At 36.2% G+C, this 15,591-nt stretch overlaps 2 protein-coding genes across 2 annotated transcripts; one reads left to right on the forward strand and one right to left on the reverse strand.

Moving 5' to 3' along the window:
• Positions 1-519: 519 nt before the first annotated feature.
• On the forward strand, positions 520-1,014 carry LOC138386134 (keratin-associated protein 13-1-like). Its single transcript, XM_069472380.1, has one exon. It carries the CDS (start codon positions 520-522, stop codon positions 1,012-1,014), a length of 495 nt encoding a protein of 164 aa, XP_069328481.1.
• A 7,847-nt stretch (positions 1,015-8,861) lies between these two features.
• LOC138386136 (keratin-associated protein 13-1-like) lies at positions 8,862-9,446 on the reverse strand. Its single transcript, XM_069472381.1, has one exon. The coding sequence runs from the start codon at positions 9,390-9,392 to the stop codon at positions 8,862-8,864; it is 531 nt and encodes a 176-aa protein (XP_069328482.1). The 5' UTR covers positions 9,393-9,446.
• Between the last annotated feature and the right edge of the window lie 6,145 nt (positions 9,447-15,591).

Raw genomic sequence — 15,591 nt, forward strand, 5'->3', positions numbered from 1 at the left:
ATCATCATTGCTGCATTCTGATGACACTATTCATTAAGTTAGCTTGCCTCTTTGAGATGACAATCAATGTATGTTTTTGTTTAAAAGAAATGACTATGAATAGACTGGTTAACTGGCAACCTTGCTAGCCAGATGGCAACAATTTTGAGACAGATTGTGAAAGGAGTATCAATTATTTTAATTAAGCCAGCTTCCCTCAGCCCAGACACTGTCTACCTCTAAAGTAGTTCTCTGAATGATCTGCAGGGTGACCTTTGGTAAGGGAAGATGATTAATAGCTTTGAAGTTTCAACATTATTAACTGAATTCCAAGGCACAAACATTACTGCATTTTCCAGTTGTAAAACCACAAAAACTACATATGTCTACCCATGACGATCTTTTCAATCCATTTAAAAGTGGCAGGTAACCTGTTTTTATGTGCTATGTAAATAACACACCCAATGATAAAGGTATATAAATGCCTCAGTCCAAGAAGTGACATTCAAACTCAGAACCTTATAAGTCATATCTGTCAACATGTCCTACAACTGTTGCTCTGGAAACTTCTCCTCCCGCTCCTTTGGGAGCTACCTGCGCTACCCAAGCTCCTCCTGTGGCTCTTCCTTCCCCAGCATCCTGGTCCACAGCCCTGACCTCTGCTCTCCCAGCACCTGCCAGCTGGGCTCCTCTCCCTACAGTGGCTGTCATGAGCCCACCAGCTTCCAGACGTCCTATGTGGCGTCCAGTCCCTTTCAGACGTCCTGCTACCGCCCCAGGACCTCCTTGCTCTGCAGGCCCTGCCAGACGACTTACTCTGGATCTCTAGGCTTTGGGTCCAGGGGCTTTCCATCATTTGATTGTGGTTCACAATCTTTGGGCTTTGGATCCAGTGGCTTCCAATCCGTGGGTTGTGGCCCCGAGGCTTTCTCATCCCTAAATTATAGATCCAAATTTTATGGCCCAACCTACTTCTCTTCTAGAAGCTGCTGGTCTGCTTCTTACCAACCAGCCTGTGCATCTGGCTTCTACTGATTACATGTTTGAAGAACCAAAAATGTAAATACAATACCTACTATATCAAGATCCATAGTATGTATTGATTTCCTAGCCTATCACTGGCCTACAAATTTGACTTCCACAGTTACTCATCATAGGTATAATTTGAATTCCAGTAACTGGACAATATATTCATTGGATAAAGATGCCAAAACTGCTTTCTTATGATTATGAGACATGCGATAATGGAGCATACTTTTTCTTAATGCATCTTCTATTAATTTTCCCAAGTACAATTGTTTTAAATTTTATGAAGTGGAAAATGTTGTATGTTTAAATAAAAATGTTATATGATATCTGCATATCTGCTTTCATATTTTTTGTTTACTTTTTATTTTCATAACTACTTTTAAATACCTGGCTTTTTTTTTCTGTATCGTGTACTTATTTAGAATGTTTTAAACCACATTTTGGGGGGTGGTTCTGCTCATTTTAATTACAATGTTTCTCTTATGATATCCAATTATAAAACATTAGTAAAATCAAATATTTCTCCAAAATGTGTGCATTTAAAAAGATCACCATCTGTTTTTTCTAATTTTAGAATATTACAGGGGTACAAACGTTTGGTTACATAAATTGCTTTTGTACCATTTGAGTAAAAGCTATAAGTGTGCCCATCCCCTAGATAGTGTACATTGTACCCACTAGGTGTGAATTTACCCATCCCCTCCTCCCCACTCCCTTCTGCTTTATTTCCAATGAATGTTATTTCTGTATGTGCACGTAAGTGTTGATCGATTAGTTCCAATTTAATAATGAGTATATGTGATGATTGTTCTTCCATTCTTGTGATATTTCACTTAGAAGAATGGTCTCTGGTTCCATCCAGGTTAATACTAGAAGTATCAGTTCACCATTTTTTATGGCTGAGTAGTACTCCATTGTATACATTTTATTAATCCATTCATGTATTGATGGGCACTTGGGTTGTTTCCATCTCTTTGCAATTGTGAATTGTGCTGCTATAAACATTTGAGTGCAGATGTCTTTTTTATAGAATGTCTTTTTTTTTCCTTTGGGCAAATATCCAAATTGGGATTGCTGGATCAAATGGTGGCCAGCAAACATATGAACAAATGCTCAACATCTCTAATCATCAGGAAAATTCAAATCAAAACCACAATGAGCTATCACTTAATTCCAGTGAGAATAGCTTTTATCAAAAAAAATCCCAAAACAACAAATGCTCCATGAATGTGGAGAGATAGGAACACTCATACATTGTTGGTGGGACTTCAAACTAGTACAATCCCTATGGAAAGGAGTATGGAGATACCACAGAGAACCAAAATTTTTAACTTTAAAGAGTAAAATTGTCTAATTTTCTTTTTGATCTGGCAGAAAATTTTTTATCTTTCCTGTTTACTTCACCATTAATACCTTACATGACAAGCCAAAAGTACAAAGTCTTAAGACTAAAACTCATAACTGTGGCCATTTTTTTCCATAGGTAGTAAGAAAATACAATGTTTTATGTAAAATAATTATAATTTGCAGTGAATATTAAATTGACTAGACTACATAATTTTTAAAGGATGATTACTCTTCTGAAATATATTCTAAAATATATGAGAATCTGGAGTGAGGATATCCAGGAAAAAGCTTGATGTTAGCTAGTGAGTTAGATTTGGTGAGGGCTCCAGTTCCCCCAGCCTTATTGCCTAGTAAGAAATCAAGTCTCTAAATGAAATCTCTAACATATTTCAACATTTATTAGCAAAGAGGACCAATATTTTTTATATAATCAGTTCTATAAATTTATGAATTCCCAATTTGCTTTATTTTTTTTTTTTTGAGTTGTTTGGTTGATAGCATTTGTTTGAAAAAAAATATTTGAAATTAATGCAAATATTCTCTCATTACAGGATTCAGCTAAATATTAAGGCAGTTGATAATGGTTGAATCAGCAGTTATACCCCAAATGTTTCATTATTTAAGAACAACATTATGAAAGGTACAAATGATCTAGATCCTTACACCCAGGATGATAATATATCTTGGTTTATTCCTTTTTGTCTCACTATCAAGTCCGATGTGGCAATTGTCTCAGATTTTTTACTTTCTTATTTATAATCAGTAATAATTTTATTAACATAAGTGATGATTGGTTTAAGAAATCTCCAGTTTACTTTTGGCATGGTTTTATCTAGTAGAGAATATGTTACATGTACAGTGAATAGAGTTTTTTGTCTAATTTTGTTAAATCTGAAAGAAGAAAGGTATCCCTCTGTTTCTTGCCATTTCTGAATAAAATAGAACTATCACTTTTCCATCAAAGAAAGCATGCAGAGAGATCACTTGATAAACAAGCTACACTCAGATACAAACAATAGGAGAGTCCACATGTTCAAGTTTTGGGGGGTGGTGATTTGTTGTTCCAACCTAACTGGTAGTTCTATGGCCTGTTGCACAGCCTGCAAGATGTAGCAATATCCACCAAGCCAACAGTAGGTGGAGTTAGTGGGAAATTTGAGAATTACTGCTTAGGCGTACATGAACTATGGGCATGAAATTGAGGCTGCCACAGAGCATATAAAGAATAATTTAAATGCTATCAATCACTATACTGGTTTGGCCATTTATTATATTGCTTAAATCTACAGCTATTTACTTTATTGTTTGGTAAAAGCAAATTCTATGTAAAAAACATCCTTTTAGGAAAAATGAGCCAAAAATAAAAGTTTGCTTTTTATGAAGAAAAAAAAAGGGAAAATTCTGAGTTTTGACTACTAAAGGAAGTTGATGATGAGTACATAACGCGTACAACAATTTGATAACATTTATTAACATGAATGTAGGTGATATCCATTAACCACATGCAAAATAGAAGATGTAATTTTACTGAACAAATATCAGTATCTTCTTCAAAAGATAGCAAAACTTTTAAGAAGACTGTCTCCAAAATGATTATTTATCATTAGCAGTTTCAAAAGATATGTCAATATATCTCTCTGATGCATACATTTTCATTTAGGTCAAATAACTGTTTTAAATCATTTTCACTCATGTTAAGTCCTAAGTTTTCTTGTGAATGAACAAAAAGATGGAAAGGATAGCTGATAATATGTCCCTCCATTAGCAGAAGAAAAACATTGCTCAAGATTAAACGAACGCAGTTTTATACCGGTATAGTCAAATACTTCAAACAGAAAGTGAATTAATTCCAATAATGGTTTGATTTCTTCATCCATCCCAAAGAATCCAAGTAAAGCCATGGAAAGTTCTTAATTTTCTGTTTGATGATGTTAATGTAAAATCATTTAAAAAATTCAACATTGAAGATGAAATCATTTGTTTTCTCAATAACAATAAAAATTACAAATTTGGACAAAGGACAACATCATTGTGAAGACAAGAAACAACCCTACAGAGAAGAAATTCATTTTTAACCGTGGTAAATACATGACTCAATTTTGCATCCAAATAAGCTAAAATATTCTGCCAATAAAAATGGAATCTGCAATTCAGAAAAAATTAAACATTTTTATATACTTGAAATTATGTGTACACCCATCATATTTTGAAATTTTAAAAATATTAAATAAATAATGTTGGCAATCAATACTTTTCCTTACCTTATCAATTGCCACTTTCACCTTCATGTGTTGTATTATGTTTGAGCCATCATTTTATTGATTTTTAAGTCATTGTTAGTGTTGCTAAGTCATTATGATTTTGCAAAGCTTACCCAAGGATTTTTCTTATGTTTCTTGCTTGAGCTATAGAGTCTTCTATGCTAGATTCTCAATCTTGTTTTCCAAATCCTACACTTCTTCTGCTTCCTCTCAACTACTCTACTCAAGAACTTTTCCAGGAGTTCTCTCTGTATGGCTCTATCAAAGTGAGAATCTGGTTTACAGAATTAGTGAAATGTCACGAGATTTTGGCAATTTCACTACTCTTGTTCATATTGTTCAGTATTATTAAAGGAAGCACTTTATATCTATCATCTTGAATCCTAGATCTGAATAAGCTAGGTGACACTACTAATACTAATAATGATAATTAAAATGAATGATATAAGAATTGTAATAGCACTCAGAGTTTCTAACAATTTCTTCCTGAGATGCCACCACATATTTTTCTATCAGTCTGTTATTTGGTATAATAGTTAGTACAGTTTGGGAGTGGTGGCTCGTGACTCTAATCCCAGCACTTTGGGAAGTCGAGATGAGAAAATCACTTGAGGCCAGGAATTTGAGACCAGCCTTGGCAACATAGCAAGATCCCATCTCTACAAAAAATTTAAATATTAACCAGGTGCAGTGGTGCCCACCTGTAGTTCTAGCTACTTGGCAGGCTGAGGCAGGAGGATTGCTTGAGCTTAGGAGTTTGGAGCTGCAAAAAAAAAAAAAAAAAAGTTAATACAAATTTTTTAAATATATATTAGTTCACATTCTTTAGAGTTCTCCTAAATTATAAATTTATTTTTATTCTGTATTTTAAATATTAGGTTGGTGCAAAAGTAATTGCAGTTTTAGCATTGTTGAGATTTACTGTTCGATATTGGAATACATTCTTAAATAAATGTAGTTAGGTTATATATAATTTTAATGTGTATTTCTCAACTTATGGTTTTTTTGCTAATGACTTATTACTTGCTGTTTATTTTATATTTATTTTAGACTATGGAAATGATGTTAGACAAAAAGCAAATTTGAGCGATTTTTTTTTTTTTTTTTTTTGAGACAGAGTCTCACTCTGTTGCCCAGGCTAGAGTGCCATGGCGTCAGCCTAGCTCACAGCAACCTCAAACTCCTGGGCTCAAGCAATCCTTCTGCCTCAGCCTCCCAAGTAGCTGGGACTACAGGCATGCGCCACCATGCCCAGCTAATTTTTTTCTATATGTATAATTTTAGCTGTCCAGATAATTTCTTTCTATTTTTTGTAAAGATGGGGTCTTGCTCTTGCTCAGGCTGGTCTCGAACTCCTGAGCTCAAACGATCCGCCCACCTCGGCCTCCCGATTTTCTTATTTGAGTTGAAAATGGGTTGTAAAGCAGCGGAGACAACTCACAACATCAACAATGCATTTGGCCCAGGAATGCTAAGGAACATACAGTGCAGTGGTGGTTCAAGAAGTTTTACAAAGCAGAAGAGATCCTTGAAGATGAGGAGCTCGGGGGCTGTCCATCAGAAGTTACAATGACCAACTGAAAGCAATCATGGAAGCTGATCCTCCTACAACTACATGAGAAGTTGCCAAAGAACTCAACATTCACCATTCTACAGTTATTTGGCATTTGAAGCAAATTGGAAAGGTGAAAAAGCTCGATAAATGGGTGCCTCATGAGCTGACCGAAAATCAAAAAGATCATCGTTTTGAAGCATTGTCTTCTCTTACTGTACACAACAACAACAAAACATTTCTCGATCCGATTGTGGTGTACAAGGAAAAGTGGATTTTATACAACCAGCAATCAGCAGTTCAGTGGTTGAACCGAGAAGAAGCTCCAAAGCATTTCCCAAAGCCAAACTTGCAACAAAAAAAGGTCATGGTCACTGTTTGGTGGTCTGCTGCCTGTCTGATCCACTGCAGCTTTCTGAATCCCGGTGAAACCATTACATCTGAGAATATGCTCAGCAAATCTATAAAATACACTGAAAACTGCAATGCCTGGTCAACAGAAAGGGCCCAATTCTTCTCCACAATGCCCAACCACACATTGCACAACTTCAAAAATTGAACGAATTGGGCTATGAAGTTTTGCCTCATCTGCCATATTCACTTGACCTCTCGCCAACTGACTACCATTTCTTCAAGCATCTCAACAGCTTTTTGGAGGGAAAACACTTCCACAACCAACAGGATGCAGAAAATGCCTTCCAAGAGTTTGTGGAATCCCAAAGCACAGATTTTTATGCTACAGGAATAAACAAATTATTTTATTGGCAAAAATGTGTTGATTGTAATGGTTCCTATTTTGATTAATAAAGATGTGACTGAGCCTAGTTATAATGATTTAAAATTCACAGTCCAAAACCACAATTACTTTTGCACCAACCTAATACTATTCATGAGGCTAATGAAATAAGTTCAATAGTAGATTAAGTCTATTCAGATGGAGCAATTTCTAAGGACTAGAAATACTAAGGATTCGTTAGTTAACTTAGAAGTTGTATATTAGAAAATAAAATGAAAGAAAAAAAATCAGAAAAGAGCAACAGAAAAAAAAATAACTCAAGAGATCAAATTCGACTAGAATGATCCTTGATCTATAAACTTTGGCAAGTTTCAAATCCTTTTGAGTTTCCAGTCCCTCACGTCTGAAAGGTCTATAATATATAGTGTTTTTCTTTCTCACAGGGATGTTTGAATAGGAAATGAAAATGGTATAGCTAATACTTCCTTGTGCCTGCCCATATAGTATACTCTAGCCTATGATCCCAGGCATAGCTATGGCAAACAATTTCACATAGGCTTCAACCCCCTTTGCATGGACAGCATCTCCCCTCAAGAATATGCAACATTATTTTACTGTACATGGCCTTCTCCAAGGTCACAGTTAGAACACAGAAGGAGCCCACTGTGATTCTTCCCTTGCACACTTACGAGGTTCCAGGAAATTATACATCTTGGATATTGTTCAACCCACATAAATAGAAGCTGATGGATAAATGCTTCTCCCTGTTGATCTGATTCTGAGGTGGACAATTCCAAGAGTCATTCTATATGCTCCTAAAAAGTCCTTGCAGGATTGAGGTCAAGTTGCTCATCATAAAACCAACTCTAAAGTGTACCCTTTCATGAGATTTTCCTCTTTAATTCTTTATCCATGTGTGAACTCTCATACTTGCTTCTTGGGATCTTGTGCCAAAAATGTGTCTGCACAGAAAAGTTTGACTTTAGCTCTGCCTTGGGGAAAGGAGGAACCACACTAAGACTAATGAATATAAATGTTTGTTCAACTCTGCTCAGGTGCATTGCTCTTAACTTGATTGAGGTTGAACCTTGGAGAAGCATCAGGAAGTTGCCCACAACTCCTGAATCCAGTTACTCCCACTTAAGATTATTGTGATTCTTCTTATACATGTTTGCAGGTGAGGCTCAGAGCCACCCCACTTGTGGGAGGCAGGGATCCTGACACTTTTGCCAACTAACAAGGAGCAAAGTGTCTGTCTTAGAGAGTTGCTTAAGGCTCATTTTATTGTTGGCTGAAAATCCACACTCAGATATTAGACTTTTGAGTATGTTTTTCTCTAAGTGTACGACTCACCTTATAAATTATATGTTATTCTTGTTGTCTGCATTTCTAGTTCATATATTAATTTCTTTCTTTGTTTTCCTCTATCAGCAGAAATACATGTGTCCCAGTCTTAGGCCATTCTCACTGCTGTTGAGACAAGTCTGCAAGTGCAAACGATGGTCTTCCAAGAAATGATTATTCCTGATGGGGAACATACCCAATGTCAACAGAAATCTTCTCAAGTCCATCAAATTATATGTGCCCCAAATCCAGTTACTTAGTCATATTTATTTTTACTTTAATCCCCCAAATTACCGGATACAAAACCTATAAGCAAAATAATAATGACAATAATGTGAATAATATATTTGGGTGCCAGATGAAATACCTTTATTAGATTAAAATTTTCATTTGCAGGAGCTCTTGGAAGCAAATCAAATAGCATATATTCTATCAATAGTGTAGCTATTAGTACATAATGTTAGGATACTCATTAATTTCAGAGTCTACCAGAATATAGTGATGCAAGAGCTGGTGATGGAAGAGTAAAAGGATAGTGGTTAATGGTGAAAAAGAAAACAATAGCTACATTGAGTATAGACTTTAATCTCAATACTCAAAATGATCGAGACACTTAGCAAGTAAATCGATAGAAGTGAGATCCACAGGTAGGTCTGTAACAAGAAGACTGGCAGGTCCTAGCAGCCAGGTAGGATGGGCGGTAGAATCCTGATGCACGGCTCAGAGAAGGGAAGCTGCAGCCTCCATAACCCAGGGGTCTGAAGCCGCTGGATCCACAGCCCAGGGAGTAACAGCTCCTTGATCCATAGCCCAGGGAGTGGCAGCTGCTGGACCCAAAGCCCAGAGATCCAGAGTAAGTCGTCTGGCAGGGACTGCAGAGCAAGGAGATCCTGGGGCGGTAGCAGGATGTCTGAAAGGGACTGGACACCACATAGGACTTCTGGCAGCTGGTGGTGGGCTCACAGCAAGTCTCCTGATAGTCACTGGAGAGAGAGGAGCCCAGCTGGCAGGTGCTGGGAGAGCAGAGGTTAGTGCTGTAGACCAGGTTGCAGGGGAAGGAAGAGCCACAGGAGGTGCCTGGGGAGTGCAGGTAGCCCCCGAAAGAGCGAGAGGAAACGTTTCCAGAGCAGCAGCTGTAGGACATGTTGATAGCAGATGTGAGTTCAGCTGAGTGTAACTGAGAGGCTTCTAAGTTTTAATGCCACCATCTGGACATGGCATTTATATACTCTCAGCGATAGGTGTGGTGCCCAATAGGGTCATTCTTTACATATTTGTGCTCCCTCATTTACATATGTACAACTCAGTAATCTTCTCTGTAATTGCATTCAAATAGTTTTCCATATAATGTATTTATGGATGCTATAATTTTGGTACTACAGCACAAAGCCAATGAACTACTTGTATGTCAGCAATGACATGACTCTTTTACATTAACGCCTGCCTATCTCACTACTGCAAGGGAAGCTTTTCCTTCCCTTCTGGCTTATGCTACCCATCTCTGTTTCCTGTATATGCACACCTGGCTTTGCTGGTGGATGCTCCCCTCCTAAGAGTGGGAAATGAGATAGCATTAATTTTCTTTGGTGCAATGGATTAGTTTCCACCTGGATGGGAGCCTTCATGAAAACTCTCCACCTTGTAGCCATTTATTCCCATGCTCTGAAATTATTTTGTGGTGATTTGTTCTGGCAGTAATAGAAAACTAACACACAAAGTACTACAGTTACACAGAGTGTCTCATATCCAGTGAAGAGAGACCAAAAACAAATAAAGCAAAGAGACTGAGAGAGGATTAGAAACTGAAGGAGACCTTAACATGCTTTTAAAGTCAAGGTCATGGAAAAGGGCTCAATCAAAACAGAGTCACAGTCTGAACTTACCTCTACACAACTGAAGAGCCAAAGGCTGTTCTGATGAGCAAAGGGAACAACTGGAAGATGAACAAAGAGAAGGCTTGGGGATTTCAGATTTTTTTCTATTGCAGTCTTAAACTATGGTGTGCCTTGTCCCAATGTCTCTATAACTAAAACTTTTCAAAATGAGCATATTTTATGAATTTTGATCTATTGTCCTTTTTATTATCTACTTTTATAAATATCCAGAGCTTTTCATAGTACAGGTTTTCAGTGACTTTCTGCCACTTGTAGAGCCAGGTGTCATCCTGTATTTTTCTGCCTAAATATGAATGAACTTTCTTTTTCCCAGTTCTCTTTTCCTCTGCAGAGTAAATGAATGTTTTTCTCTCATTCTTTCTCTTTCTCTTTCCTATTTTCTTTCCTGTTTCTTTCTGTGCCTGTTTGACTAGAGCATTTGTTTTTCTTTTTCGATTTATTATATTTTATTTATTGTTTGTTTGGCTCTGCTGAACTATAGATTCAATGTTGAAAACAAAGGTTTGATAGATTTGTCATATTCTTAGACTATAACCAGCCACTTTCTAAGTCCATTCAAAAAATATTCTATGTTGAAACATAACTAGTTAAATTATATTCAGGACCCAAGGAAATGTACTGTCATGGTTAATGACATTATTTTCTTATTCTATTTTCTAATAAAACATAATAAACATACAACAATGATGTTAAAAATATAAAATTTTATCAATTAAAATGTGTGGCAATATTAAAAAAATAAATTCATATAGACCTTCTAGAAAGAAGAGGAATGAGGAAAGAAGAGGAAAGAAGTAAATACACCCAATTCAAATAGCTGTTCAGTGAGTTTTTATTTTCCATTCGTCTACACCAGATTTCATTTCTCCTTACTTTGTGCCTTAGCAAGTAGGTTAAGTGTCCTGTCCCTAAAATATTGTAAAAACTATTCCTTCCCCACTGTTTTGTTTCAAACATAACTCAAAAATAATCTTGAAGACAAAACTTAAGAGTTAAATGGGGAACATAAATTTATTAGGTGAAATTGGGGATTTAGTAAATTTGTCTTCAGTTACCGCAGATTCCTTGATCAAGAATCCTTCTCTTCACCAATTAATATGAAAAGAGGTATTCTTCCCTTCCCTTTGCCTCCAAATCTCTAAAACTTCATCTACATTAACTTGATATAAGTTTAAGAAGAATTTATAAATGCCCCCAATGGGACTAAATTGATCTCAGAGGTTGTAGTATTTTTTCTGTATGATACAGATCATTGTCCTTTTTTAACTGAATTATTTATCAACAATTGAAAATTTCACATAAAATTTATCATTCAGGGCTGTCTATCCAAAAGCTTCTGATCCTTTGATTGCAGATTCCTCTCACTGGGCTTTGGATGAAATGGTTTTTTGGTATTTGAGATGTGCTTCCAGCTGAATCTCATCCAGGGTTGAAAATTAAAACTTTTGGCACCTCTTGAAATTACCAGTCAACTTGTTACTAACGTGCTAGGGATCTTGCTTTCACTAATCATCTAGGTTAGAGCCTCAATATTTCTTATATAATGATTCTCTTTAATCACTATGTATTACTAATTATTAGCTACAAAATATGTTCTTTTTTAATTATCCAACATAAGTTATAGGGCTTTTGAATCCTGTATTCTCAAAAATGCATTCATCAGAGAAAGCTATCTTGGCTGCTTTTCTTAAATGTGCCACATGCAATATCAAAGCATATTTATACGTGTAATATATTCTTGATATTTTTGCCTTGGAATCTTTTTGTTAAAATTTTATAAGGTGTAAAAACATTGAAGGTTTCTCAATAAATGTATTAATGAGGCTTCCAAGTATGTGTTTTTTAAAAATAAATTGTCCAGAAACAATAGTTGAAAACCCGGATTCAAATACATGCTGTTTACTTGAGAGGTGATCGCAGCAAATACCTACAGGGAGTAGGAAAATGTGACAGGGAATAAAAGGAAGGCAAATCAGAGTGCATTGCTAAGTGGAGGTCAATGCTAGTGGAGCATTCCTTACACAGGGACCCAGCACTCTCTTGGGAAGTGAAAAAGTCCTTGAGCAGAGTTTCACAGAAGCCCCCAGTACTCAGTTTTCAGGGTATACAGATGATTACCCATGGGATATGGGCAGGGAGTTGGCAGCTCCTATTGGGTGGGGTGCCACTTTGAAAAGCATGCGTGCTATAAAGATGGAAAGGAACAAGAGAATGTCTGGAAGGATAAAATAGAATGGAAAAAGCAGAGAAGTATGAAGGCATGTGGTGAGTTTAGGCTGTCTCGTGACACAGGGTAAAGCAGGTGTGTGTGGTATAGATACAGCAGACAGGGTTAGAAAGACAACTGCAGCATTTGAATTTCTTGAATTTTGGTAGATGTCATCCACTACCATTTAAACTACTGTAACAGACTTTTGAATGACTGTCCTCACTTAAAATATTGAACTATTCCTTTCAATGAGAATAGAAAAGCTGAAATATATATATGTGTGTGTATATACATATATAGTGTGTGTGTATATATATATATATATATATATATAATGTTTGAAAACTTCAGAGAAATACCAAAGCATTGCAGATTCACCAAGATGTTATAAGAGCCAGAGCTGAAGTCAAGATAAATGAACCTGCCCCTGGAGCTTCTGTCCCCTTAAAGTTTTATGCTGATTTTGAAAGCAGTCATTAAGAGGCTGAGTGATTCTCCACAAACTCACACAGGTAGAGAAACAAAATTGAAATTCAGGATCTATCAAAGAGTTAGTCTCATGACAAATTAATGCTCAAAATTTTTTTAAAAAAGAGTTAGAGTTCTGGGAAATATTTAAGATCTTGAAGAGAACAATTCTTAGAAGTAAAATAGAATTGCTAATAGACAGCTTCTTATAAGGACTAAAGCTCAGGTTTAAAAGATCTCAATCCCTGATTGGATTAAAATAATCTAGGATGCTTTTGTTCTTATCCTAGCAGCCTGCCAGAAACATAAGCATTAATAAATCCTCTTCAGAGGAAGATGAAATCATCTGTTTTTTTATATGAAATATCTACTATTCTCCCAAAACATAGCAAGACTATATGAAGATAAGACTGAAATTCACACACACACAAAAAACCAGAATATAGAATCTGAATCACAGGATCCATACAATGCACATGTCAAGATCAGACATTGAAATACCTATGTGAAAAATTTACCAATAGGAAGTGGGAAGGTATTATTATTAAGAAATAATTATATTTTAAGAAATTAAGATAAGATTGAGAATTTTGGCAGAAAACTGAAAACCATACAATGGAATCTTATCAAAATTTTAGATATTTACAATGTAGTAACTGATTTGAAAAACCTAATGGATTGGTTTTGCCAAGTGATTAAACATAGCTGCACAGACAATTAGTGAATTGGAAGATGGGAGAAGGAACTTCCCAAACTAAATCACAAAGAGATACAAAGATAGAAAATAGAGAAAAGAGTATAAAAGTCATATGTAACCCAGAAAAAAAAAGTGTAACTTATTTATAATTAAAATCTAAATATAAAAAGAGGGAGGAGAGGGGGGAGAGGGGGCAGAAATAATATTTGAAGGGATTACCATTAAGAGTTTACCAATATTGATAAAAAGCATCAACTTGCATGTGAAAATATAATGAGGAAAATGATATAGACCTGGTTCAATTAAGGTGAAGATGGAGGAAACAGCTTCAGCAGACATTACCCAGGGACAATCTTCACATTACCTCCAAAGCTAACCTCAAAAGTTTTTTGTTGCTGTTTTTTAAATCATTAAACAATTGAAACAATTGTTTTTAAATACCAGTTCGCATGCTCAAGACAAAATGTTCACTCTGAATTCTTTGCTATCCACCAACAAATTCTTTTATTTTTAAAAAAATCTTAAAATTTCAATATTTTCAGACTTTCTGCATTTTTTTTCTTTTCAGAATCTCCCCTGAGAGAAGACTAGGTGAGCTGTCAGACTGGGACATGGGTCTGACCCAAGTGAAGGAGAAAAAGAAAGAAGTCCTTGAGACTTGTGCAGATTAAAGTCAGTTACTTGAGGATATTAGGGAAATCCTAAGTCAAAGTCAGCCATCAAAGGAATCCTGGGTCTCACAGAAATCCTCATATCTCCACTGTGCTCAGTCATTGCCTAGGAGCAGCCCATGGAAAGCAAGGCTTCCACACAAATGCAGTGTTAGACCACAGCAGGTAGGGCCATTGATTAATTAAACCTCCTGTAGCTTAAGATCCTGTAGAATTTTAAATTTAGGCTCTTGTACCCAATGGGTAGTTAAAGTCAAACACTGTGAGACCGGTGTTTGAGGATAGAGAAAGGTTTACTTGATTTGGCCAAAGTGAGAAGACAGCTGAGGAAAATCTCTCAGATTTGTCTTAACAAAGAGATGAAGTGGGGAGCTTTTGCGTGGTTAGGAAATAATGAATAGGGTATTTCAGGGAACTGAAGAGGGGAGTCCTTTAGTTTTGGTCCACACCTTGAATAACCAGACTTATGGGCATCTGAAGCTGTGAAAAAGTCACAACTTTTTCAAGGACATTAATTCTTTCTGTAAAACAAACTCAAATATCTTCCTTGTGACCCTGGAGTTGTCGCCTCCTGCTTGACAAACAAACAGTACATCATCAGTTAATAATTACTGTGGGAACAAGGGTGCCAGGTAAGAAGCTAGCAGGTAACATGTACAAGCAAACAGGGACCTAGTCAAATTGTACATTATTTCAGTCATTTAAAAAATGCAGGGGTACTAAAATCTCAAGGGGCCTGACTACAGTCTGAGAAGTGAATTCCTTAGGCTGCGACATAGACAGATGAGAATTTATTGGGGTCCCAGGCCTCATAGCAGATACACTGTATCTAAAACTCAAATATTTCTTTTTCTCATATCAGTAGTTTTTACCATTTTGATTCTTTCTATAAGGTCCCGAAATGTTTTTCACCTGTGACTCTGTCTCATTTCTGTTCCTTGCTGTCACCATATCTCCAAATAGTTGTTCAGGTTTCTCTCTGGTCCTAGACATGGCCCTAGGTTATTGAGCACCAATTATTCAATTCGTCTTGGCTCATATTTTTCCCTATACATTGGATGTGAGACACATTGGGTCATAGTATGAGATAAGCAATAATTTTGTAGTATGAGAAGGGATGGTGACAAGTAGGGTTAGTTTTTAGCAGTTCCTCACTAAGGCCAAAGTTGTATCTTTGATTCAGCTACAAAAAAGAAAGGTAACTTTATCTCATTCCCCACCATTTAGAGAAAAGTATTTGTCCATAACAGACAGTAGCAAGACACATGAAAATTATGCCAACAGGAAAGGAGAGGCTTTCCTAGACATGATAGAATAAGTATTAGTGTAAAACAGTCACAGCATTTCTGACATAGGAGTAGTTCATTGGCTTTGTGCTATAACACCAAAATTATAGCATCCAT

This window comes from Eulemur rufifrons, chromosome 7 (assembly GCF_041146395.1).
Source record: "Eulemur rufifrons isolate Redbay chromosome 7, OSU_ERuf_1, whole genome shotgun sequence".
Lineage (NCBI taxonomy): Eukaryota > Metazoa > Chordata > Mammalia > Primates > Lemuridae > Eulemur > Eulemur rufifrons.